The sequence below is a fragment of the Acomys russatus genome, chromosome 28 (genome assembly GCF_903995435.1).
Source record: "Acomys russatus chromosome 28, mAcoRus1.1, whole genome shotgun sequence".
Lineage (NCBI taxonomy): Eukaryota > Metazoa > Chordata > Mammalia > Rodentia > Muridae > Acomys > Acomys russatus.
Genome location: NC_067164.1, coordinates 13,452,239 through 13,476,359, shown reverse-complemented (window position 1 = coordinate 13,476,359; position 24,121 = coordinate 13,452,239). Strand labels below are relative to the sequence as shown.

The 24,121-nt window shown below is 38.4% G+C and overlaps 1 protein-coding gene across 1 annotated transcript; it reads left to right on the top strand.

Annotated features, from left to right (window-relative positions):
• The first annotated feature begins 4,963 nt into the window (after positions 1-4,963).
• On the top strand, positions 4,964-23,799 carry LOC127210497 (transmembrane protease serine 11B-like protein). The gene is made up of 12 exons (XM_051170157.1): positions 4,964-5,145; positions 7,557-7,884; positions 9,005-9,054; positions 11,410-11,549; positions 15,447-15,565; positions 15,662-15,729; positions 18,548-18,708; positions 19,357-19,395; positions 20,870-21,044; positions 21,960-22,219; positions 22,660-22,802; positions 23,638-23,799. Exons 1-12 carry the CDS (start codon positions 4,964-4,966, stop codon positions 23,797-23,799), a joined length of 1,827 nt encoding a protein of 608 aa, XP_051026114.1.
• Positions 23,800-24,121: the final 322 nt, after the last annotated feature.

Here is a 24,121-nt window from a genome sequence, read left to right as displayed (position 1 = left end):
CATACTAGTTTTTGTGGTTGAATCTAGAGCCAAATGCATGTATGTGTGAATATGGACCATGGAAAGTTGCACTTAACACGTCTCTAGTTCCCGTTGCTTGTCTGTGCCCTATTTAGTGCGCTGAACTGTTTACTTTCTTTTTAAAGATTTACCTTTTCTTGTTTTTCTTGTATCGGATTGACTGTTTTCACCTGCATATTTGTACATGCAACATGTGGATGCCTGGTGCCTGCAGAGTCCAGCAGAGGGCAGCAGATGCCCTGGAACAAGAGTTTAAGGCACTGAAGCTGGTTTTAAGCCATCATGTGGTCTCTGGGAACTAAACCTGGGCTGTGGGAAAAGCAGAAAGGGTTCTTATCTGCTGAGTCATCTCTCCAGCCCTCGGTACAGTTTACTTTTAAATAAAATATTTTTGTTTTGGAGGATGCTAATTAGAAGGGTGGTTTATTATGTGTAGGATGGCAATAACTATTTCTTTCATATTATAAATGAAACCTAAAATGTCAGAGCATTTTGGGGCCTCTTTTATGTTGCTCTTTTACCTGTGATTTATGTGAGATCTAGTACTGTGAGCATGAGACACAAAGAGCTCTCTTTGACGGAACTACAGCTGGAGGACTGCCCGCAGCGTGAGTCCTTCTCACGGGGATAGTGAGTCCATTAGCCTTCCTCCAGCCTTCTAGGCACTGACATGTTTGCTAGTGCAGTGAATGAAGAAGGCGTTTCAATTCTGTTCATGTGATGTAAAACAAAGATACACAAAACTAAAGACTAAAACAGGGGCACAGAGCCCTTTCTTTGTTGCGAGCATTGGAGAAGTGGAAGATTTTGGAGTGAAAATTGATTTGTTTTTTAACACACTTTGCCAGAGGTGATTCATATGAGACCATATGGGATGCTTACATTTCTCAGCTATGTGGCAGGGCTAGAAGACTACAATAGAAAAAAATTTGTCTCCCACTGACATGGAGAGGAATCAAGGGAAATCGGGAGTGGCATCCAGCCAGCCACCTGCGGAAAGTATAGGTGAGTCCCCTGTAGAGGGAGCAGTCATCCTGCTTGCTTTCATTTTCTTTTAAATTTTTAAAATTAATTTATTCATATTACATCTCAATTGTTAGCCCTTCTCTTGTATCCTCCTATTCCTCCCTCCCTCCCCTTCCCCCCTTCTCCCCTCCCCTCAAGAAGAACTTTATGACAGGCGGATCTGGGTCCTGGGGTCCTCCTCAAACTAAGGCACCAGCCAAGGAGAATATAGGCAGTAAACTTCGAACCCCTACCCAGACGTAGCCGATGGACAGGACATTCTCCACCGTGAGTGGAGAGTGAGATCTGACTCTCACACGGACTCTGGTGCTTTCATTTTCTTGACTTCTCCATCAGAGCATCTCTCTTCAAATGATGATTATTACACTGTGTCCAGACCCATTCCACCGGAACAACACGCTACAGTGAGTTTAGGGATAGGCACAGCCAGGTAGAGGCATGTGGAGATAGGGAGATGTGAGTGGCGAGTAACTTCCACGTCCTATGCACCCTGAAGTTTTCTGAGTCTGGAGAACACCGCCGAAGAGGTTTCTGAGGATAAGATAAAGGCTGGAACTTGGAAGAAGACGCTATAGTGCAGATAGAGTCTAGGATTTGAGGCTAACGGGAGGTCTGGCCCCTTGAGAGCAGACAAGTCAGTCCAAGGCTGCAGGTCACCAGGAGCAGAAAGGCCACCCACTTAGACTCTACTGAAAATGGACCAGTGATGAGACATTGACTGTCATTGTTGAGAACTGTTGTCAGTCTGGATGGCCAAACTCAGATCTGGTAGGAGGCATCCATGCTCAGCCTCTGCTCAGGACCAAAACACATCTACTACAGAGTTCTGTTCTGTCCTTCTAGAGAAACTCAGCACCACCAAGAGGGCGCCTTCCTCTGCTTGCTACAAGTCAGGGTGAAACCTTCTCTCAGCTCTCAGCTGCTCCTTTCTGTGCCACTGGCAGGGTTTTTTGTTGTTGTTGTTATTTTTGTTTGTTTGTTTTTGGTTTTTTTTGTTTGTTTGGTTTTTTGCCTGTTCATTTTTGGCTTTGTTTTTGTTTTTAAATCCAGAGCACTGTCTGGTTTCTGTGGACTCTGTCCTTTGGCCTTGGGAACTGAAAAGGCCCATCTCTTATACTGTCTGAGAAATTAGGGTTGTCATTCAGGCCAGTTAATGTAGACGTTGCAACACAGTAGTTGCTCTGGGAAGTCCAGTGGGACTGTCTTCATGGGAGAATACTAGGAAAGGACTTTCCTAAACAAAGGCTGAGAGATGCCCGGTCCTCTCAGTAATGCTCCCAGTTGTCTGAGTCCTCATATTCTCAGCCTTTCTCCTAGCTCCTGGTGTTGGAGTTCTGAGTCTTTGTCCTTCTTTTTGTACATCCCATGGGTCTCAGCTCCCGCGTTCTATCCAGGAGAGCCCAGTACCCAGCCTCACTCCTGGTTTCTGTCACACTCGTTAACAATCCATCAGACCATTTGCTTTCTTTTGAATTTCTGGCTCCATCTCAAATCCGTATGTCAAAACCTACTTCCAAGATGATGGTAGTTTATGTATGTGGAGGGGTGGGATCTTGAATGTGGGACTGTCATAAACATATCGGTAGCCTGTTTGAAAAGCTAGGATCCCTTCTACCAAGCAAGGATGTAACAGAAAAGCTTGTTTCTAAATAAAACCATCATGAGTTATTTTATGATTCCTTTAAATGTTGTTTTTATTAAATATTTTTTTTATTTTTTACATATACATTTATATTATTACACATATATACAATAAACTACCTATATCAAGAAGAACCATGACACAATCAGGAATTATATAAATGTTACATTCATAGTATTTTGGATATTTGTATTTGGCAGCCTTGAAGAAAATGTTTTTCCTATCTCGGTGGGTCTAAAATTCTGAATTTAAATCAATATCTATCATATCTCATCATTATCAACTTATGACATCTATCTAGACCTAAAAACACCTTAACCCCTAAATAACTAAGCTTAATTGTGAAACTAAACTATCTTCAACCCCATCAGAGACTTGAGGAGGAATAAAATTAATCACCTGAATAAACTGGAAGTGCAGGAAATGAGAAGATGACAGAGACGGTTTGCTGAAAGGCTGGAAATGGAGGCTCTGGACTGAGTCCCAGGGATGACTCACAGATCAGTGGAGAAGTGACTCCCGTGGGAAGCTTTTGCAGAACTCAGCAGATAAGACCCGGTAACTATACCATTGGCACTACAACTTCCTCATATCCACAAACTGTTTCTCAGCTCCAGGAAAATGGTGAGTTAACTGCGTGCATTGCTTCAGAAGGCATTGCATGGCAAAGGCCCATTACTAGAGAACCATAGTAGTCTTGCTTCCACATTGATAGGTCTTTTGGTAGTTTCATCTAATAAGGAAGAAACCTAATTTGTATCCAGCATCTTAACTGAAAGGGACTATGGGACATTTAGCTTTTAGATGCCCAGTTTCTGTTACACAAAAGGGGACTTAGAATAGAGGAGGGATGAGTTAACTCATAAGACCCACTATAATCTCATTCCCTTTAACATTGAATAATGTTCCATGTACTGATATAAAATAATTCATTTGACCATTCTTTTTTTGAATAATTTGTTTCTATTTGTTGCTATCAGGGATTTTGTAACAAATTTCTTCATGTATTTCTGTTTGAATATATGTGCTAGTGTTGAACGGCCCTGAGAAGATGATGTCTCAATAGATGTGAGAATACATTTCTCTCTATTCTTACAGAATTTTCATTTGATTAAAAAGATTTGCTTCTTTGCTTTTTTGAGACTGGATATCATATAGCTGAGGGTGACTTTGAACTCCTGACCGTCTTGCTGTTGCCTCCCAAGTGCCGGGGTCTCCAAAAATCTTACTTGTCTTTTAAGTATCTGTTCATTTTTTATGTGAATGCACATATGCCTGTGTAACATGGGCATGCAGTGCCTGAAGAGGCCAGAAGATGGTGTTGTTGTGGATGTTGGGAGTCACTGTGTGGGTGCTGGCAACAGAATTCAGGTCCTGTGGAGGAATAGTCAGCAATCTTAACCACTAAACTACAGCTCTTTAAAAAATCTTTAAGTAGTAAGTATTCTTAGTTTTGGTAGTGACATACCAATGTTTTTTTTTTTTTTTTTTTCTGTAAATACTAGTTATAATGAGAGTAAATTCATTTTTATGTTAATTGGTCACATGTGTTTTTCTGTGAAATATGTCAGAACCATGTATGTGTGTGTGTGTGTGTGTGCATAATATACACTTAAAATTGAACATTTAACATATTTATTCAATTTTAGAAGGCACCAATGTATTTTGGATTTTTAGCACTTAACTTATTTGTTAACATCCACCAAATACTAAGTGTGGTTCTAAGCATCTGAAATGTATACAGGGATATATGACATGGTTCTCGCTTTCAAGTTCAAGCAGCCTACATTTAAGTGATAAGAATACCCATAGGACTAATATAAATATAAATTTATATAATAGCAAATACCTCAATGCAAAGCTAGCGTTGTTATGACTATATGATTATTGAGAAGATAAGGCTTTTGCAATAAGTGAAAGAAATGTGACTAGGTTGGGCTATAAGGCACGAATACGCACTAGAAAACATATATGGAATTTTAGGCAGAATTATGAATCCTGAATAAAATTAACATAGCAGGAAATACTGGCCATTCAACAAAGACTAAGAAATGGCTGAAGTTAAATCAAGCCGTCACTGTTAAAACAAAAGAGGTTGGGTGGTTGGTGGCAGGTCTTTAATTCCAACACTTGGGAGGAAGACACAGCCAGATCTCTACAAGTTGGAGGCCAGCCTGCTCTACAAAGGAAGTTCCAAGACAGCCAAGGCTACACGAGAAATCTTGCACCCCAGCCACCCCCCAAAAAATCCAAAACCCAAAAAAAGCAACAACAATGACAACAACAGTTTCCCAAGCATCTGTTGGCCCACACATCTTTACTTATGGGGATGCTCAAAGTAAGAAGATTTATGTCAAGCAAGTAGATGCCACTCAGTCTGGCATTGATGTAGTGACCATGTCCTTTCTGCTATATCGTCTTATTCTGTGGGTAAAGAGAGATGGTACCCCCAAAGGGTATAGAATAACAACCAAAGAAGTTTACATCTTATCCAAGAAGACAGTGAAAAAAATTTTAAAAATTGGCGTATGTGTACAGATGTGTGGTGTATAGTGTGTAGAAGCCAGAGGTCAGCATCATCAGTCTTCTTCAGTCACTCTGTGTCTTATATTTTGAGACACAAAATTTCACTGTACCTGGAGCTTGCCACTTCAGCTAGACTGGCATGCCAAAGACTTCCAGGGCCTACCAGTTTCCACTCTATTAAAGTTGAGGTCACAGGGATGCTGCTGGGTCAGGATTTTATGTGGGTTCTGGAAACCCAACCTCTAATGCTTGTATGGCAGGCCCATTAATTAGGCGATTGCCTTGGCTTTTAACTTTTTGAAAGAACAATGTCAGATATAAGTAATAGGGCAAACCACAGTGGTTGCATCATTATTCTGTCTTTTCTCTAAGCTTCATCTTTCCGGTCCATCTGAGTACTCTATAGATAGCCACCCAACCCCTCCTCAGTTGCCACTCAACTATCTTGCTGTATTTTCCTTCTAGCATGGTTAAATATCTCTTATAAAATTATACATCCACTTTCTATATTTGTTGGTCTTTTCCCATTAGTGTATAAGGGTAGATTACTATTTCTGGAAACAATATGAAACTCCAGGAGTATGCAAAATATTTATTTACTTAATTAGAAGATAGATAAATGTCTTCCTCAAGACATCAAAAAGAGTCCCAAGAATCAATATATTTGTACTACAAAAACCCAAGTGGTGCCTGGAGCCCTGTTTTTATAAGAACTTGGTGTGTCACTCAAAACCTCAATATGTGTTCATTTGCTAAAACATCTCTCAACTGCCTAATTAGTCCATTCCATTTTCTCCACAAAGAATCCTAAGAATGAAATGGTTTGCTGCTCGAAAACCCACTTTCACCTGTCATTTCATCCCTGCAAAAGTATTCACCTATTCCTATGAGACTCTTGAAGCACATTTCAAATGGCTTACACCCTCATAGGGTTGTTTTGTCCTAAAAAGGATGACTTATAGTTAAGCAGTTTGTCAGAATACTCATATGGCTTTGTGGGTTTCTCTGGGGAGAGTCTCTGTGCTGAAAGGATGGATAGTTCCTGAGTCAGAGCACTGACTCACCAATATGCAGTGGAAGCTTTTGGGTGGGTCTTCTGGTGACCAAGTTAACCCATTGTCTCTATTATAAATATGCAATTCAAACACAGTCTTTGTTATTTCCTTTAAAAGCTACAGATCCTCAGTTGTTACCACACCTGTCAAACAAGTTTCTTTTTAATGTCTTTCTACTTTTGTACCCAGCCCTTAAAATCTCAAACATCCTTGTAGCTAGCGCATTTACCTGAGAACCACTATCAACAGATAAGGAGTTCAGAAGGTCCCTTGATATTAACATCAGTGATCACTGTGTCAGCACATTATGTATAGGTAAGTGGTCATTTGACTGCCTAAAATTCTGACAAAATAGAGTTTCACTGTCTCCTCCATTTGACTCTCACCTTAAGTACTGTGGTAACATAATTGCATTTAGATGGAGAATATATCGTGATTCTACAGCATTTTGGAATTTCAGTATGGAGACACATTGTCATAAACATGCATTTGTGTTTGCAATCTAAGGTGTTAAGCACTGGTTTGAGGGGTGCTTCAAAAAAGGGGCATGTAACTTAGTTCCATGTTTGTAAAAACATGGTGACTGTGTGACTGTTGTCTAGCAGAGAGGCACTAGCAGAGACATTTTAGTTTCTTGTGAGTTAAGTAGGAAACGGAGGTTAGTAATGACGATGATAATGGACTCTGCATGTGTTTACTAGTTCATGCTTTCTACTGTGCACTCAGAAATATTATCTTGGATTTCATAGTGCTGCCACTTCATGGGTGTTCTCTGTAAAGACGTAAATGAATATTTTACATAAATATTTTTTCTCAAGTATGTGTTAAATCTATGTATTTAGGTAAAAAAAAAAAACCCAGCCCATTAAGAAACATCTATATTGATAACATCCAATGTAATTCTAAATGTATTATTAGAATGGATAGAGTTATTGTGATAGAACATACTAAGTCCATATTTCTTGACTTAAAAATTATTATGTCATTTTGTTTTGTATTAAAGATGTTAATTTATTTATGACCTTAATTTTCTTATTTTTCATATTTCTGACCTATCAATAAAAGAGACATCAAGCAAATTTAAGTTTAAAATGTCCACTATGATTGAATTTTTGTTTGTTTGTTTTTGTAAATAGGTTATCACCTTTATTCAGAGCAGATGATAGATTTTATTTATGTGGCATTTCATTCTTTCTTCATTACTAGTTTACACCTGTGTGAAGTTCTAGGTTAAGAATACAGTAAAATGATCAAGCCATTGTTTCAAGAGTTTTTTATTTACCTAGGCAAGCCTTGAGCCCTAATAATGTAATCACCTTCTCAGAGGAAGACACTGAGTCAAGTACATTACTGACCTTGGAAGGATTAGGAAATGTGGTAGACTGTGCTGGTGGCTTTAAGGAGGTGAACTTTGGGATGCATGTGGTAGACTGTGCTGGTGGATTTAAGGAGGTGAACTTTGGGGTGCATGTGGTAGACTGTGCTGGTGGCTTTAAGGAGGTGAACTTCGGGGTGCATGTGGTAGCCTGTGCTGGTGGCTTTAAGGAGGTGAACTTTGGGGTGCATGTGGTAGACTGTGCTGGTGGCTTTAAGGAGGTGAACTTTGGGGTGCATGTGGGTGCTTGAATGATGAATGGTTGCATAAGTTGAAAACAACATCAGAGATAGAAGTAGAGTTTAAAACTAAGTTTATCATTTTCAATGTTTTCTTAGCTTTAGCCACAGGCTGTAGAATTAAAAAAAAACAAAAAAAAAAAAACAAACAAAAAAAACAGAACCATCTGTTTAGCAGCCTTGTGAACGTGGCAGTGAGAAGTTCATGCCCAACAGTATTTATGGCAATATATATATATATATATAATAGTCCATGTTGCCTGGAAGTATTTCTTATGATTTTTTTCCACAGACTCTATGGCTGGATACCAGAAAGTGACTAACACTAAAATGATTTTTCTTTTGTGCTTCCTTGTGATTGGAAGCACTTATTTAGTTATCTATGCTAGATTATAGTTTGTAATGTCTTTGGGCTATTGAAAAAGACAGCTAAAGCTCAGAAAACAAAATCTGAACAGTGACATGAAATAATTAATGTAGAACATGGATAGGGAATGTAATAGTAAACCCTGTATCCTGTAGTAATTTCAGTGGATAAAGTCAGCAAGCAGAAACTTTTTCCTTTAAACAAAAGGCTAAATGAACAACAAGAAATTTTGTTTGGCAAAAGCTTAATAGAGGCTAATATTTTGTGTTTTTATTAGACTGTAAATTATATAGACAAAATGAGAAAGAAAAATTTAATGTTTTTCTATTGTACAAAAACCTGTTCTGAATTAAAATTTCTAAACAAAGATAATCAGAAGTAAAACATAAACATGAATCTACAGCTAAGAGATAATTAGAAAAATAATACTTTGTAAAAGTTCTGGAAGACAGACAGACAAAGGGTGTACAGTGAGACTAGGAGCCCCTCAGTGAGAAACGCATTGCCGGGCCTGAGCACCTTTGACCTGAGTGAGCAGTCAGTGGAAGACATACCTTTCAGGGTCACTGAGCTCTCAGAATGGAAAATTCAGTAAACACTATTCATAAGCCATTCATATAGCTTATGACAACTTAACCACTGTTATAATGGAAGCAAATGTACCTTGGAAAAAGAGACTCTAGCTTTGTGGAGTATTAAGAGCCCTCTCACACGTTGATCCAGTTTTCTGTTCTCTGTCCTTTCTGCATGTAGTTGCTTGCTCAGCTCCTATCCATAGCTGTGGTTTCGCAGTCACCAGCATGGTATGTCTGTACCAGAAATCTGTAAGTCCTTCAAATTCCAACTTTGGAAAACTTATTTTTTACCCTCAACTGATCTCCTGTAGGCTTCATTTTGCACTTCCATTTGAGACAGCCATTCTCCTTATTAATATAGTTGCCACGTTCTGGAAAATAGTTTTAGTCTGTTAGCTTTCTCAAATTCTTTATTTTCTTTCCCTTCTTGACACCATCCCTCCAGGCCCCCATTGTTCCATTCCCAGGGATTCTAATAGTTTTAATTATGGCTGTCCTCACCTGTCACTTTTCTCATCTTTCAATTGTTGTCATGTACACTGCCTGCAGGTGTATTTCTTCCTAGGCACTATAAGCTCTCATGTTTGTAGTTTTGAGAGGATAAAAATACAAGTTGTAAACAGTCTGAATCCTTTTGTTCACTTTATCGTTCAAGATGTAGCTGTTGATCTGCCTGTTTTCATTCATCTCCTTGTTCTAAAGTTATCTGTGATGCTAGGTTCCAGACTACAACCAGAGCATAAAAAAACCATAAATAACGACCATACTAATGAAGAGAGGCAAAAATGATACATGTAAAAATTGAATATATATTCTCAACGTAGGACCGTAAGAGGGTTGACCATGATAGAAGATATCAAAGAAGGTGAGATGCTAGAATAGACAGATGATATTTGAGTGACAGATCACTGGGGAAGCACGAGGTGAATATTATCAGGCAAAGAACCGAGTGCATAAGAAAGACATGGAGCTGTGGAGTGTGGTTTGTTCACAGAGCCTTGAGATGTTTGACATGACCTGAGCTCACATTATCACTTTGAGACTCCTATTCATGACTTAGTGTGGTGCAAAAGCTACACCGCCAACCACCATTTATTCTTTGGGCACCGCGTGTTGTGTTGTGTCTTTTCCCTAGACTGTCTGCCCAGGCTTTTTTTTGATAAATTCCTTCAGATTCCAATCTCACCTCAGTGCAAGGCTCTCAACCACATAGATTGCTATGAAACGTGATATATACCTCACTTGTAGATCTATTGTTGCATGCTCTTACAGATAGATTTAGCTAAACCACAACAATAAGCTAATAATATGGATAGACACAGCTCTCCCCCAGTATAGAAATTGATATTTTTATATGTCTTGTGCTTAACATAAGGATATAATAATGTAGGGTCATGATCATGTTTCAAAGTGTTTAGATAGTCTTAGCCTTAAAGACTTCTGAGATAAGCCCAAGGGGCATGTCCCACGAAAGCCTTCACTTACCAGAAAACTGGGACAGAGGGGAAGGCATCCTATTGGGACTCTAAATGAGAGACGCATGGGAGAATAGCAAAATAAAAGGATACAGATGGTCCTAGAAATCTACAAGTAGAACAATATGATAGGCAGATTTGGGCCCAGGGGTCCCGCTCAAACTAAGGCACCAGCCAAGGACAATACAGGAGGTAAACTTTAAACCTCTTCCCAGATCTAGCCAATGGTCAGAATATTCTCCACAGTTCAGTGGAGAGTGGGATATGACTTTCTCACGTACTCTGGTGCCTCACATTTGACCATGTCCCCTGGAGGGGGAGACCTGGTGGCACTCAGAGGAAGGACAGCAAGTAGCCAAGAAGAGACTTGATACCCTATGAGAATATACAGGGGGACGTAATCCCCCTCAGGACAGTCATAGGGGAGGGGATAATGGGAAAATGGGGGGGGGAGGAATGGGAGGATACAAGGGATGGGATAAACATTGAGATGTAACAAGAATAAATTAAAAAAAAAAAAAAAGACTTCTGAGATATTTCCCTTCTTTTCCCCTCCTTTCTGCCCTGACATCTTTGTTGACTGATATTAACTCTTTGCTTCCCATTGATAATGGGAAAGAACTAGATCCTCAAAGCAGTTGGCATGACAATAGCAATCATATTCTGGAAAAATGCTTCTTATATTGTAGCTGTGGTAACAGAAAATTTCATAGTGTAGCTTTTAAGGGAAGCACTTCTTATCTTTTCCCCTTCCTCTATTTTTCTTAAAAATTTTTTATTACATTTCACGTGTGTGTGTGTGTGTGTGTGTGTGTGTGTGTGTGTGTGTGTGTGTGTGTGTACACAAGCTTATGTATGCACACCATAGTTCATAAGTGAGTATTAGAGGATGACTCACCAGACTCAGTTCTCTCCTTCCACTATGTGGGTTCTGGGTATCAGACTCAAGTCATGAGGCTCAGCAGCAAGCAGTTTTATCCACTGAGCCATCTAGCTGATCTTTTCCCTCCTTTTCTTTCATGTCTTCTGTGTCTTCTAATTGTGGGGATTTTACAGGCAACAAGAGCAATGTAACACAGATATGAGAAATTTGAATGTTTTATGATAGCTGTTTCGTGTCCTTCATTTGCAGATCAGTCATAGAACCCCGCAAATCCTTCCCATTGTGGATAACCATCCTTGGTGTGCTTGGAGTGCTGGCAGCCTTAGGGCTAATTATTGGACTCTCAGTTCACTTTTTGGCAGTAGGTTTGTATACATTTTTATTTCTCTTTGCTGTGTTCTTATTTCGATTTCTGTGAGATATAAAGAAGCAGTTATCTCCCTCTATAGTGCCATTGGGGACCTTGAGTCCTGCAAGAAAGTATCACTAGCAGATACCTGATAGACAAGCAAAATAATTTACTCTACCATGTGGTATGTTTGTTAGTTTGTAATTAAAGCTTTATGGTTATTGTATGTGAAGAAGAGAATCCAAGAGATATGGACATTTTAGTTATTTATTAATAAGAAAGGCAATATAGAAATCCTTGTAAATAGATTAGAAATGTCAGACATTATTTATTAAAATAGAACTGAATCACTTTACCTGCTTCTCTTTTCTCCCTCCAGCCTCTCCCAGCTAACTTCCTTTCAGCCCATGTCTCTCACTTTTATGATAGCCTAATTTTCTTTGATATTATTGTTACACACACACATACACACACACACACACACACACACACAGAGAGAGAGAGAGAGAGAGAGAGAGAGAGAGAGAGAGAGAGAGAGAGAGAGAGAGAGAGAGAAACAGCCTTCTTTTGGTGGTATGTATGTGGTTTCAGAGTTGACCACTGTGTATTGGATAAGCAATAAAGGGGTTCATCCTCAAGAAAGGCTAATTATCTCTCTCTCTCAACTGTTAGTACTTTGCTGCCTGAATTTCTTGTCTAGGGCTGAGGACCCATGGAAATTTCTTCATGTTAGCATGCCCATTGACACTGTCATTCTTCAGTCTTGTTTTTTCAACCATTTCATTTTTTCTTTCTTTTTATTGCATATGGATTTTTCACACAATATATACTATTTACATTAGAAAACAGTTGGACATCCAAGGAGTAATAAAATAAATAAAAACCAAACAAATCAAAATAGGACAAAGCAAACAAACAAGATAATGAGTTAAAGAAAAAGCACAGGAAGTATAGATAGATGCAGAGACACACACGTTCACACACACACACACACACACACACACACACACACACACACACACACAGAGGAATCCCATAAAAACACAAACTCAGAAGTCAGTAAGGTTAAAAGAAATGTTCTGACTTAACAGTATGAGACAAGGAACCTCCAAAGATGCTGTTGAGTTTACATTGTTTTGGACATATAGTGCTTGGCATGTGAACTACCCTTAAGACTGTTTTGTTTCTCCAGAGAGACACTCTTGGAGAGAGCTAAATTTTCACTTGAAAGTGGTTATCAAATGGAGATATGTTTATCAAATGGCCTAGGGATGAAATCATGTGTCCACATCTCCTTCCAGCTCTTAGATCCCATCTGATGTAGACCTGTGCAAGCCCTGAATGCAGCCATTTCTAAGACTGTTTCACAGCTGACTTCCTGATATTCTAGCTCTTACAACCTTTCCATACTCTATCCCATGATACTCTGTGAGGCATAGAAGCATGAGCTGTGATATGGATGTATGCATTCAGGCTGGCCTTTCCGTGATCTGTTGATCTCTTCGTTTTATACAGTTGTGGTTTTCTGTGATAGCCTCCATTTTCTGTAAAGAGACTCTTCTTTTTTTTTTCCATGATTTTTAAAATTATATTTCTTTTTTAACACATACATTTATATTTTTACACATGAACAAAATAAACTACATACAGCAGAAAGAACCACAAGACAATCAGGAATTATATAAATGTTATATTCACAATGATTTGGCTATTTGTATTTGGCAAACTTGAAGTAAACATCTTTCCTATCTTGTTGGGTCTAAATTTCTGAATGAAGATCAATATCCATCATATCTCATCTCTATTAACTTAAAACATCTATCTTGATCTAAAAACTTCTTAACCCCTAACCAACTAAGCTTACTTGTGAGATTAAACTATCTGGTCTTTAACCCCATTAGAGACCTGAGAAGGAAGTCTCAAAACTTAAATGCCCGAGTGAACCAGAAGTGCAGGTTAGCAGCTTCCAAAATGAAAAAAAAAGAATGACAGAGACAGTTTACTGCCTGGACAGTCACTCAAAACTCTATAGCACTGGAGTATAATCTTCAGCCTTCTAGCCCAATATATCTGACAGACATATTTGCAAGGCAGGAACTACTGAGGACTTGCTTACCCTCTCTTGGCAGAGTTCGGCCGTCAACTCTGCCTGCATCTAAGCTTGCTCATTTTTAGGCAGAATTCTCTCTGTGGCAGAAACTTGGACATTTTGATCAGTGGCTGGATTGGCATATTTGAAGCTAGCTCCAAAAGGAGGTTCTTTGATGCTCATCAGCTTCTTTGAGGTAGGCTGGGTGTTGCCAGGTGTTAACTTGTCTTGTTGTCAAAGAGTCTTTAGAATAATGAAAACATCTTTAAATGCCATATTCTGTAGGTCAAAGAACCTCTTCTTTGGTGGGGTCATAGCTATGCTTGTCTCATATCTGTGGTTTCTCTATGTTGCATACTTACATCCAAAGATTTGGAGCCTAGAACTTCAGATCAGAGAGAACACGTGGCATTTGTCATCCTGGATCTGTCTGCGATACCTCATGCAAAATAATATTTCTTGGGTCTATCCATTTACCTGAAACATTGACAATCTCATTTTTCTCTACAGTTGAAAAATATTCCATTGTGCACATGTAGCACATTTCTATTATTTATTCATCTCTTGTAGGACATTTAGATTGTTTCCAGTTCTTAGCTATTGTGAATACAGCAATGAACATTGCTGAGCAAGTATCTGTGGAGGAGGATATGAAGCCCTTTGGGCATATGCAAAAGGGTGGACAAGCTGGGTCATAAGGTAGATTTTTAAAAAGGATTTCCCATACTGATTTCCAGAGCTACTGCACCAATTTGCATTTCCACTAATTCAACTTCACCAGCATTTGTTGTTACTTGTTTTGTTGGTCTTTATCAATCTTACTGGGGATTGTTTTTCAAAATTGCAAATGTCTCTTGACATTATCCATATTATATTATATTATATTATATTATATTATATTATATTATATTATATATTATCTTGTATTAATTGTAGGCCTTGGAGTAAGAGGATTGAGTTTTTAATCATTGGCTCTTCTTAATAGATATATAATAGTAGGCAAATTACCTAATTACTGTGAGACTATATTTCTCTTGGAAAATTAGTGTCCTTAAGATTTTTCCATAGTATCATATGATAGTAATACTTAATGAATAGTAACTTGTAAAAACTGGTTACTCTAAACAGAAGCTGTTATAATATATAGTTCTTTCTGTATCAATCAAGATGCTATTTTTAGGGTTGGAGAGATTTCTCAGTGAAAAAATCCTCCCATTATGAGGACTGGGGTTCAGAATCCAGAACACAAGTAAAGCAAGATATAGCAGTGCACATCTATGATCATAGTACCCATGTGGAAAATGGAGGTTAACACAAGAGAGTCATTGGAAGTTAGCAGGTCACTTAGCCAGGCATTCACTATAGCAAACAAAGAGATCCCACTTCAAACAAAATAGAAGGTAAGGACTGATATCTGAAGCTATCCTCTAATTTTTCACACATGTGCTGTGGCACTTGCTTGCCCCAATTCTCACATACAAGCATATATGCACATATGTGCATCATATGCATAAATCACTCCTGTGTGCACACATATACACACATGAGCACACATGCACACATACATGCATACACACACACACACACAAAGATAAAAAGATGTTATTTTTCTTAATATTTCTCTCCATCTGTTTTCTATTATTGGTTTTAAAACCACTTTCTACAATACTGAGATTATTTACTCAATCATTCCAGAAACACTCACAAGGGGCTATCAGCAGCTAATGAGCACAGTACATCCTGCTTTGTGTTTACTATGCAATATGTGTCTTGATTTGAAGTGTATTTAATTTAAATAGTACTTGAATTATTTTTATCGCACAGAAAACAAGATATACTACTATCAAGGTAGCTTTAAAGTGCTGAATATTCCATATGACAGAAATTATGAAAGGGAGACATCACCAGAAAGTAACTACCTCAGTAAAATCCTCGAGACTAAAGTAAGCTAGATAACCTTGTACTTTTTAATTGCTTAAAGTATAAATATAAATATACTATTGGAACTTGATGTTTAATTGTATGTTTTCTCATCATAGATGGTTGATGCCTTTCAAAGTTCTAACATTTACAGACAATATATCAACTCTCAAATCATCACATTGGTGTAAGTAGCTATCATTAATCATCAGCAAAGGAGATAGGGCCATTCTTCTTCTTCTTCTTCTTCTTCTTCTCTTCTTCTTCTTCTTCTTCTTCTTCTCCTCCTCCTCCTCCTCCTCCTCCTCCTCCCTCCTCCTCCTCATTATTTATTATTATTATTATTATTATTATTATTATTATTATTATTATTATTATTATTATTATTATACTTCAAGTACTCCAGGGAGAATAAATCTAGAGTCTTCTGATGTCACAGCCACTGTCAACAATGATTAAGCACTGATTGTCATACATGTCAGCATAGTTGTTCAATATTACACAAAGGCAAAAATGTCCTTGTATGGTGGAGTTCATTAGGCTTAAGGGACTATATTGATGTTTAAATCACACCTGACTTACCCCTCTCACTTCCTAAGTATTTGTCCCACTAGATGTCCCTAAGCCAATTGCTTGATCCTCTATTGTTTTTATTAATGACTATCAAAATATAGATTTCATTTTCTCCTATTTTTCCAGTTGCTAGCTAAATGTTTTTGGAATTGCTCTTGGGGTTATTTTTTATTTTAATATATTTTATTAATTTATTCATATTACATCTCAATTGTTATCCCATCCCTTGTATCCTCCCATTCCTCCCTCCCTCCCATTTTCCCCTTATTCCCCTCCTCTATGACTGTTCCTGAGGGGGACTTCCTCCCCCTGTATATGCTCATAGGGTATCAAGTCTCTTCTTGGTAGCCTGCTATCCTTCCTCTGAGTGCCACCAGGCCTCCCCATCCAGAGGACATGGTCAAATATGGGGCACCAGAGTTCGTGTGAAAGTCAGTCCCCACTCTCCACTCAACTGTGAAGAATGTCCTGTCCATTGGGTAGATCTGGGTAGGGGTTTGAAGTTTACTGCATATATTGTCCTTGGTTGGTACCATAGTTTGCGCAGGACCCCTGGGCCCAGATCTGGTTCTTCTTAAATAAGGTGGAAAAAATCACATCTGGACAAGACTATGATGACACAAATGGCCTCCACACATCATAAAAAGAAACTATATGTTCCCTGAACATGGATGTAGAGAGGCAAAGAGTAGCACGGAGAGCTGTAGAATAGACAGTGCACAACCTGAGCCCAGATTTGATAATTTTATAACTTAATAGCCACAGAATCTTAAAAGAGTCACATGACCACCTCAATTTATCTCTGTCTTATGAAATATCAATGACAACAGATTCCTTGTCTGTATCATAGACCTCTATGCAAAATAAAAACGGTGTGTGTAGGAATATTTGCAAACAAATACATTTCAAATGAAAGTGAAGTTTGTTTTTACTGTGAGCAAAGCCACTTTCTTCTCGGGTTCTTGGGCCCATGTGACTCATAGAATCACAGAATAGATGAAGGTTCCCATTAGCATTAACCTTGTGCTAATTTGACTATTGCACCAAAATGCAAAACTGAAGCTGAAGGGCCCAAGTACCTCTCTGAGGTGACTGAACACGGTGAGTATGTGCGTGAATGCATGCAATGCATGGGCTGCATGTGTGCGCATGTGTGTGTTTCTGTTTTGTATTATTACTTATGCGTGCAATTTAGGTATCCATAGGTAGCAAGAGTCCAGACAAAGTGAAGAAGAGGCCACAGGACAGTGTGCTTCTCTTGGCATGTGCTGTTATATAAATCAAATTTACATGAACTGAGTACCTCTTCAGAATTATTGATTTATACACACAGCATTGAGGTTCCTACAGACACTGTCCCCAGGGGTAACATGTAATATCCATATATCCATTGCTTAGTCTTTCAGCTTGTCACTCTTTTCCAAAACCACATTAATCTTCCTTGAACACCATTGTCAAATTACTTCAAGGTCAGTTTTACTCATTTTGCCATTGTTGCTATGTACTGGCTAGCATTAAGATCCTTCTCAGTCTCATCCCAATCTCCTAGAGACTGGGTAACTAGGCATAGGGCTACAATGTGTAGTGTAAAGAATTCAGAGTATAGGCTCTCTCATTTGTATTGAGTAAAATTTCTACTCCTGAATAATTACATAATCTCTCAGATATTGAGTTTGTCCTTGATCATAAACCCAGACAACAACACTTTTACTGTAGAGTAATAGAGATGAAGAAATATGTATCAATAAACATAACAACAAAGTACCTGTAACATAGCACTAACCAATAAATGCTAGCTAATATCATTACTAAAGGTTATTCTATGATATAGCTCTACTCACCTACATTGGTTGAAAAGTTCAGTTTGATGATGAAACAGAAATAAAAGCACTTTAATGTCCAATTGTATATCAATGCTTCCATGAGCTTTTCTGTAATTCTTTAAGTTATGTGTAATTCCTCCATGTATCCCTAGTTAAGATAAATACCTTACTATTTCTGCTTCATATGGTACAGCTTTCTTTACACATACCTTACCTCTCATAAAATTCTGAAAATTCCTGGAGAATAGGAACTGTGCCACAGTAATGAGCTAGTGAAATTCATCAAAGTTGCACGTCTATAACAATTGCTCAATAAATGATTGACAAATGTATAGATATGTCTCAGTTCTTCAATGATCATCTTTCCTTGGTACCTCAGGCTAGTTCTATTTCTTAAGGAATTATTTAGAATTGCATGTCCTCCAAAATGCATAGCATAACTGCATACATTCAGTTGGCACATGCAAGCAGGCACATCACAGACTGAAAGCTTCACCTAATGTGATGTTAAGGTAAAAACCCATAAAGAGGGGACAAAAATCAAGATATGAAATATCAGAGGAGGAAATGTTAGTTTTAACACTGTATGAAAACTTTATATTTTTTCAGTCCTGAAAGCAACAGTGTGACAGCACATATATGGCTGGTGTTTAAGGATGCTAGGTCAAAGAAGGAAAACACAAGAAGGAGAATTGAAAGCATCTTACGTCAGATGCTAGAGAGCAACCCGGGATCCCTGACTGCAGATCCTGAGTCTCTGAAGCTCGTGGGTAAGCTTACCTGTTGTTAGATGAGAGCATTGTCACTGCATCATTTTTTGTGCCTAGGACATGTCATAAACACCAAGTACAAAGACTATCTTTAATACAATTTAAATGAATATCATCTTAGATGAGCGGTATTTTCATTCTTTTATTCATTTTCTAGAAATTCCCATTCTGCAGTTGCTTAGAATAAAAAGAGACAGATTTTGATTCTATGATAGATATTAATATACTTAGCAAATATTATAAGTGATAGTGTGTTTTATTCTTATTTTATTTATGAATGCAAATTAACATTAGATTTGCACTTTTAATACTTGTCACTTTTTAGGAGTTGTTTTTATATACTGATATGAATAAATGAATCAAGTTTACTTATGGAACTTTTTTTTTCAAGAGAAGATAGTCCCAATTTTTGACAATAAATGATATAAGACTATATTTTAATGAAAATGTAATTTCTCAAGTGGAAGTTATGATATTTTAATACAATGTGTTCTAATGAAGCAGAAGAAAAATTCCAATAAGTTAATTCTTTATTTGCTATGATACTCTGTTCTGGATGAAAAATTACTGATGGATCCTCTGGTATGTGAGAAAGAATATCTCCATTGCCCAGTTTAAATTTACTGTGGACTTCTTGCTCTATTTCAGAAATCAATAAGGTTGATGCTGAGAAGATTATCAACAGCCGTAAGTTCAAATACTTTCCAGTTAAACATGAGGTAATCTAAACAGCAATAGCTAAGACTATTACAACAGGGTGCAGCATGTTTTAATGTAATAATATTTTACACAATATTCAAAACACTCCAAGAGAGAAGTATGATTACAATTACACTGACTCACAAATAAGTGCAAAAATTGCCCAGATTCATCCAGCTTGTAAATGATAGTGCCAGGATTCAAATTCAGGAGTCTAGTGGTAGAGCCTGTGAGTTAACCATGGCTTTGCTTCCCACAACTTACATATTTTCCAAGGGTTAAAGTTACTATGTGAGAGACAGAGAAGAATTTTAATCCAGCCACATGGCTGCTCTGGCAACAGATCACATCCAAAGACTTTCTAGATCTGGGGGTTCTGGCTGGAATGCAGAGATGCTCTGGACTAGAGTATAATCCGGTTGGAATATAGACACGCCCTTAGTACACACAATTAATCCAAAACAATGAAGGTAAGGTTAGTTCACAGAAGGAAGCAGCATCTACTTGAAAGTGGCATCTAATTGAGGGGCAGACAAAGTGATGAATCAGAGAAAGATTTGACGGAATGATAGGATACGTCCAACTCTTATGAGAATATGACAGGAAGGAGGCTACTTGAGAGTAGCTCAGTGAGAGAGAAAGAAACTTTTTCCCCTGAGAGTTGGTTACTGGCATGGTTTTACAGAGACGGGTTTTGAAGAGAACAGGCTAGGCACAGATGAAGATAGAGGGAGCCAGGAAACTAAAACATATTGTCATAATTAGTTTGAGGCCAGGCAGAGAAATTCAGTCAGAAGTCAAGAGAATCCAGTTTGAACTAGTCAACTTGGAGAGGAGTTTAAGCCAGTACAGCAGAGCTAAACCAGCCAGTGAAATTTCAGAAAAAGCTCGAAAACCTTGGGAATGGCTCTCATCCTACTCCATCTGAGGAAATAAACACAACATTTACAGAGAGGCTCCTGGGACTGTTGGTGTTTCCTATATGAACAATTCTATTTCTATCCAGTGTTGGACGCTGATAGCATCAGTTATAACCAACCGGAACTGCTGAATGGTCAGAACATTCTCCACAGTTGAGTGGAGAGTGGGATATGACTTTCTCACGTACTCTGGTGCCTCACATTTGACCATGTCCCCTGGAGGGGGAGACCTGGTGGTACTCAGAGGAAGGACAGCAGGTTACCAAGAAGAGACTTGATACCCTATGAGCATATACAGGGGGAGGAAATCCCCCTCAGGAACAGTCATAGGGGAGGGGAATAAGGGGAAAATGGGGGGGGGGGAGAGGGAGGGAAGAATGGGAGGACACAAGGGATGGGATAAACATTGAGATGTAACAAGAATAAATTAATAAAAAAATTATTTAAAAAAAAGAAAAGAAAAGAACCCAGTTCACCTTCTGCATTGTCACTAAATAAATATTTTTCTATTCTCAATGAAACCAAACTGGCCGTCTCTGAAGGCTGCGGGAGACGACCAAGAATGTCAGCAACCCATGACAGGATCAAGGGGGGTTCCACTGCTCACAAAGGAGAATGGCCATGGCAGGCAAGTCTCAGAGTGAACGGCAAACACCACTGTGGGGCATCACTCGTTGGCGAAAGATTTCTACTAACAGCAGCTCACTGTTTCCAAAAGTAAGTTTGTCATGTTCTCTCAGGTTATGGGGGTGGACAGTCCTCGCCTTAGGCAAATTGTCTTCCATTTTTATGAGCGTCCTGGTTTGAAAGGCAAATTCCTGATCAGCCTACCTCAGCCTTTCATACTTCACCAATAAAAATAGAAGCTATTCATTTTTTTTTCATACGCCTTTTTTTTCTTACACTAGTCTTATTTCTCATCACTTTATTTTTCAGGTCCTAAACCACCTGCAATTGCTAGTATTCCACATTGTATCTCATCTCTCCCTCTAGCCTACCACCCAGGTATTATGGTCACCTAGGCAAATGTGGCTCAGTCTAAAATTCTGCTTTCTCTAAAAGCAAAAATTTCCTTCTTCTTAAAGATGCAGTCTTATATCTCCTATTTTTATTGGTGTCATTAATTATGTGCATAAACATTAAGCATTTATAATTACCTATGTGTATGCCCAACATGCATTAAAGTTAAGCCTTTTTAAGACATAGACATTATCCCTATATCTAGTGTACTGTGAAGAAATTAAAACAAGATGTTTAAAAAATGAATTTGAAAATCAGACTATATGGGTTTGGAGAGCTAAACTGGCAGTTAAGAGCACTTTCCAAGGAGCTAGCACCCACATGGCCACTCCCAATTGTCCATAACTACAGTTTCAGAGGATCCAATATCATTTTCTTACCTCCAAGGGCTCAAGATATGTGGTACATATAAATATATATGAGCAGAGCACTTATGTACATAAAATAAGTATGTCAGAAAAAATTTAAATAATACTGCATCATTGTAATGGGCCATGGTGCAATGAAATCTTGATGCCACAAAAACATATGGCATATATATATATTCTACTATGTGCTATAAAAGGCAGTATTTCTGTCATACAAAAATGTATGTTTTTTTTATTCCCTTAGGACAAAAAATCCAAAAAACTTAACTATTAGCTTTGGCACTAGAATAGCACCACCCTACCTGCAGCATTATGTTCAGGAAATTATTATTCATGAAAACTATGCTAAGGGGGACCACCATGATGACATCGCAGTAATTGTGCTCACTGAAAAAGTCACCTTCAAGAACGACGTACATCGGGTCTGTCTTCCAGAAGCCACAGAGATTTTCTCACCAGGTGAAGGAGTTGTCGTTACAGGATGGGGAGCACTTTCACACAACGGTGAGTCAGATGACAGAGCACAGTGTGAGAAACAAGGGCATGTGAACAAGCAGTTTTCAGTGCAGCATGTAAGGCGGCATTTTATCCCTGGACGCCCAGTCCTCCAGGCCATCTCTCAGGGTAGATTGCACAGAACTTTGCAAACTGCTTTGGCTTGAAACATTCAGAGGAGACCATCTTAGATGTAGAAAATATCTGCCTTGTAGAAATTAATAGAAAAATATCTGTACCAATGATGTATGAAGGAGGGGGTTGGGGAAACATTCAGCAACACTTGAAAGGTGTTGCTGATGAATATTTTCAACAACTCTTTTTCATTAGTTGGAGGGAGGCAGAAGTAGTTTATCCTAAAAAGAAGCAAGAGCCAAGTAAAGGTGATCTGCATAGAAGACTAAGGGGGTTCTCCGAAGCCGTTTTGTTGACATGTTGACTTCCTCTAGGGGAATCCCCACTGTTACTTCAGAAAGCACCTGTTAAGATTATTGATACAAACGCTTGCAATGCTGAAGAAGCTTATGGCGGCAGGGTAGAGGACACAATGCTCTGTGCTGGTTACATGGAAGGCAATATTGATGCTTGCCAGGTAAGTCTGGAAATCACAAGGACCACTTGCTATATAAACAACTGCTATCGTTTTGTTAGGATCATAAATATGGGGACCATTTTGTTCTTCATTTAGGTGTGCTTTGACAGACCTGAATGCCACCCTCTAAAGTGATTGTTTCCTATAGGTAGCCCATGTCTATAAGTGTTTTATTTTTATTTTTATTTTTTTTTGTCTACAAGTGTTTGATAGGTACTGATGATAGATTTTCTCTGAGTCGAGTTCTGTCCTAGAACGTCACTAATATTAATTCATTTAATTCTCATCATAATTGTTTGGTGTAAGTACTATCATTCTCATTTCATAGATAAGGAAATGGAGGTAGAGGAACATTAAATACCTTATATTATCACGGAGCTACTAGGTGGTAGAATTTTGCACAATTCTGGGTTGTCTCAAATCACAAGTGTGTCCTCTTAACCATAGGCTTCAGAGATTTCAGTATTGTCAGGCAATCCCAAATCACTCTTATTTTCTTATCCCTCTCATGGCTATCCCTCATCAGCTATTTTCTCAGATACATAACTCTGAATTTCAAGTACATTCAAAAGAATTTTCTAAAAACTTTCTCAGGTACTAGTTTATGACTTCTCATATTGCACATTCAATTTCTCATATCTAAAAAGAGAAGCAGTGAAAACATTTTGGTCAGTATTAATGGAGGCTAGGGGCATATAGGGATTTAAACCACACACTTCTCCATGACTTCCATAAAGGACCAATAATTCAAAACTTCATCTGGAACATCATTGACTGTAGCTAAACTATCTGAGAGGAACCTGTCAAAATGATGGATATGCTTTGCTTTATCTAGGGTGACTCTGGAGGACCACTGGTGCATCCCAATTCTCGAGATATTTGGTACCTTGTTGGCATAGTTAGCTGGGGAGACGAATGTGGCAAAATCAACAAGCCAGGAGTCTATACGAGAGTGACTGCCTACCGAGACTGGATTGCTGCCAAGACTGGCATCTAACGGAATATCATCTTCTAGTGCAGGCCATTGCTGCCTGGTACTTCTAACTATGATTTAACATCCATTTCTTTATTTTTTCCCATTGTGTATGTATATGTGTGTTTGCATATGTGTGGGTACATGTGTGTCTGTGCTCATACATATGTGAGTGCATATAGATGCTTAAATTGATGTTAAGAATCATCTTCATTCTCTCCCTCTCTATCTGGCCTGCCTTGTCTGGTCTCAGTACAAGGGGATGCACTTAGTCCTCCTGTGACTTGATTTGCCATGGTAGATTGGTAGCATTTGGGTGCTTCCCCTTCTCTGAGAAGAAGGATGG

What these genes read in the sequence shown, in the direction of transcription:
- LOC127210497 (XM_051170157.1), top strand. Translation starts at nt 4,964, where the DNA reads ATGACAACAACAGTTTCCCAAGCATCTGTTGGCCCACACATCTTTACT. An exon ending in GCAGCTCACTGTTTCCAAAA is followed by an intron (nt 21,045 to 21,959) that starts GTAAGTTTGTCA and finishes TTATTCCCTTAG; the next exon opens with GACAAAAAATCCAAAAAACT. An exon ending in GGGAGCACTTTCACACAACG is followed by an intron (nt 22,220 to 22,659) that starts GTGAGTCAGATG and finishes GACTTCCTCTAG; the next exon opens with GGGAATCCCCACTGTTACTT.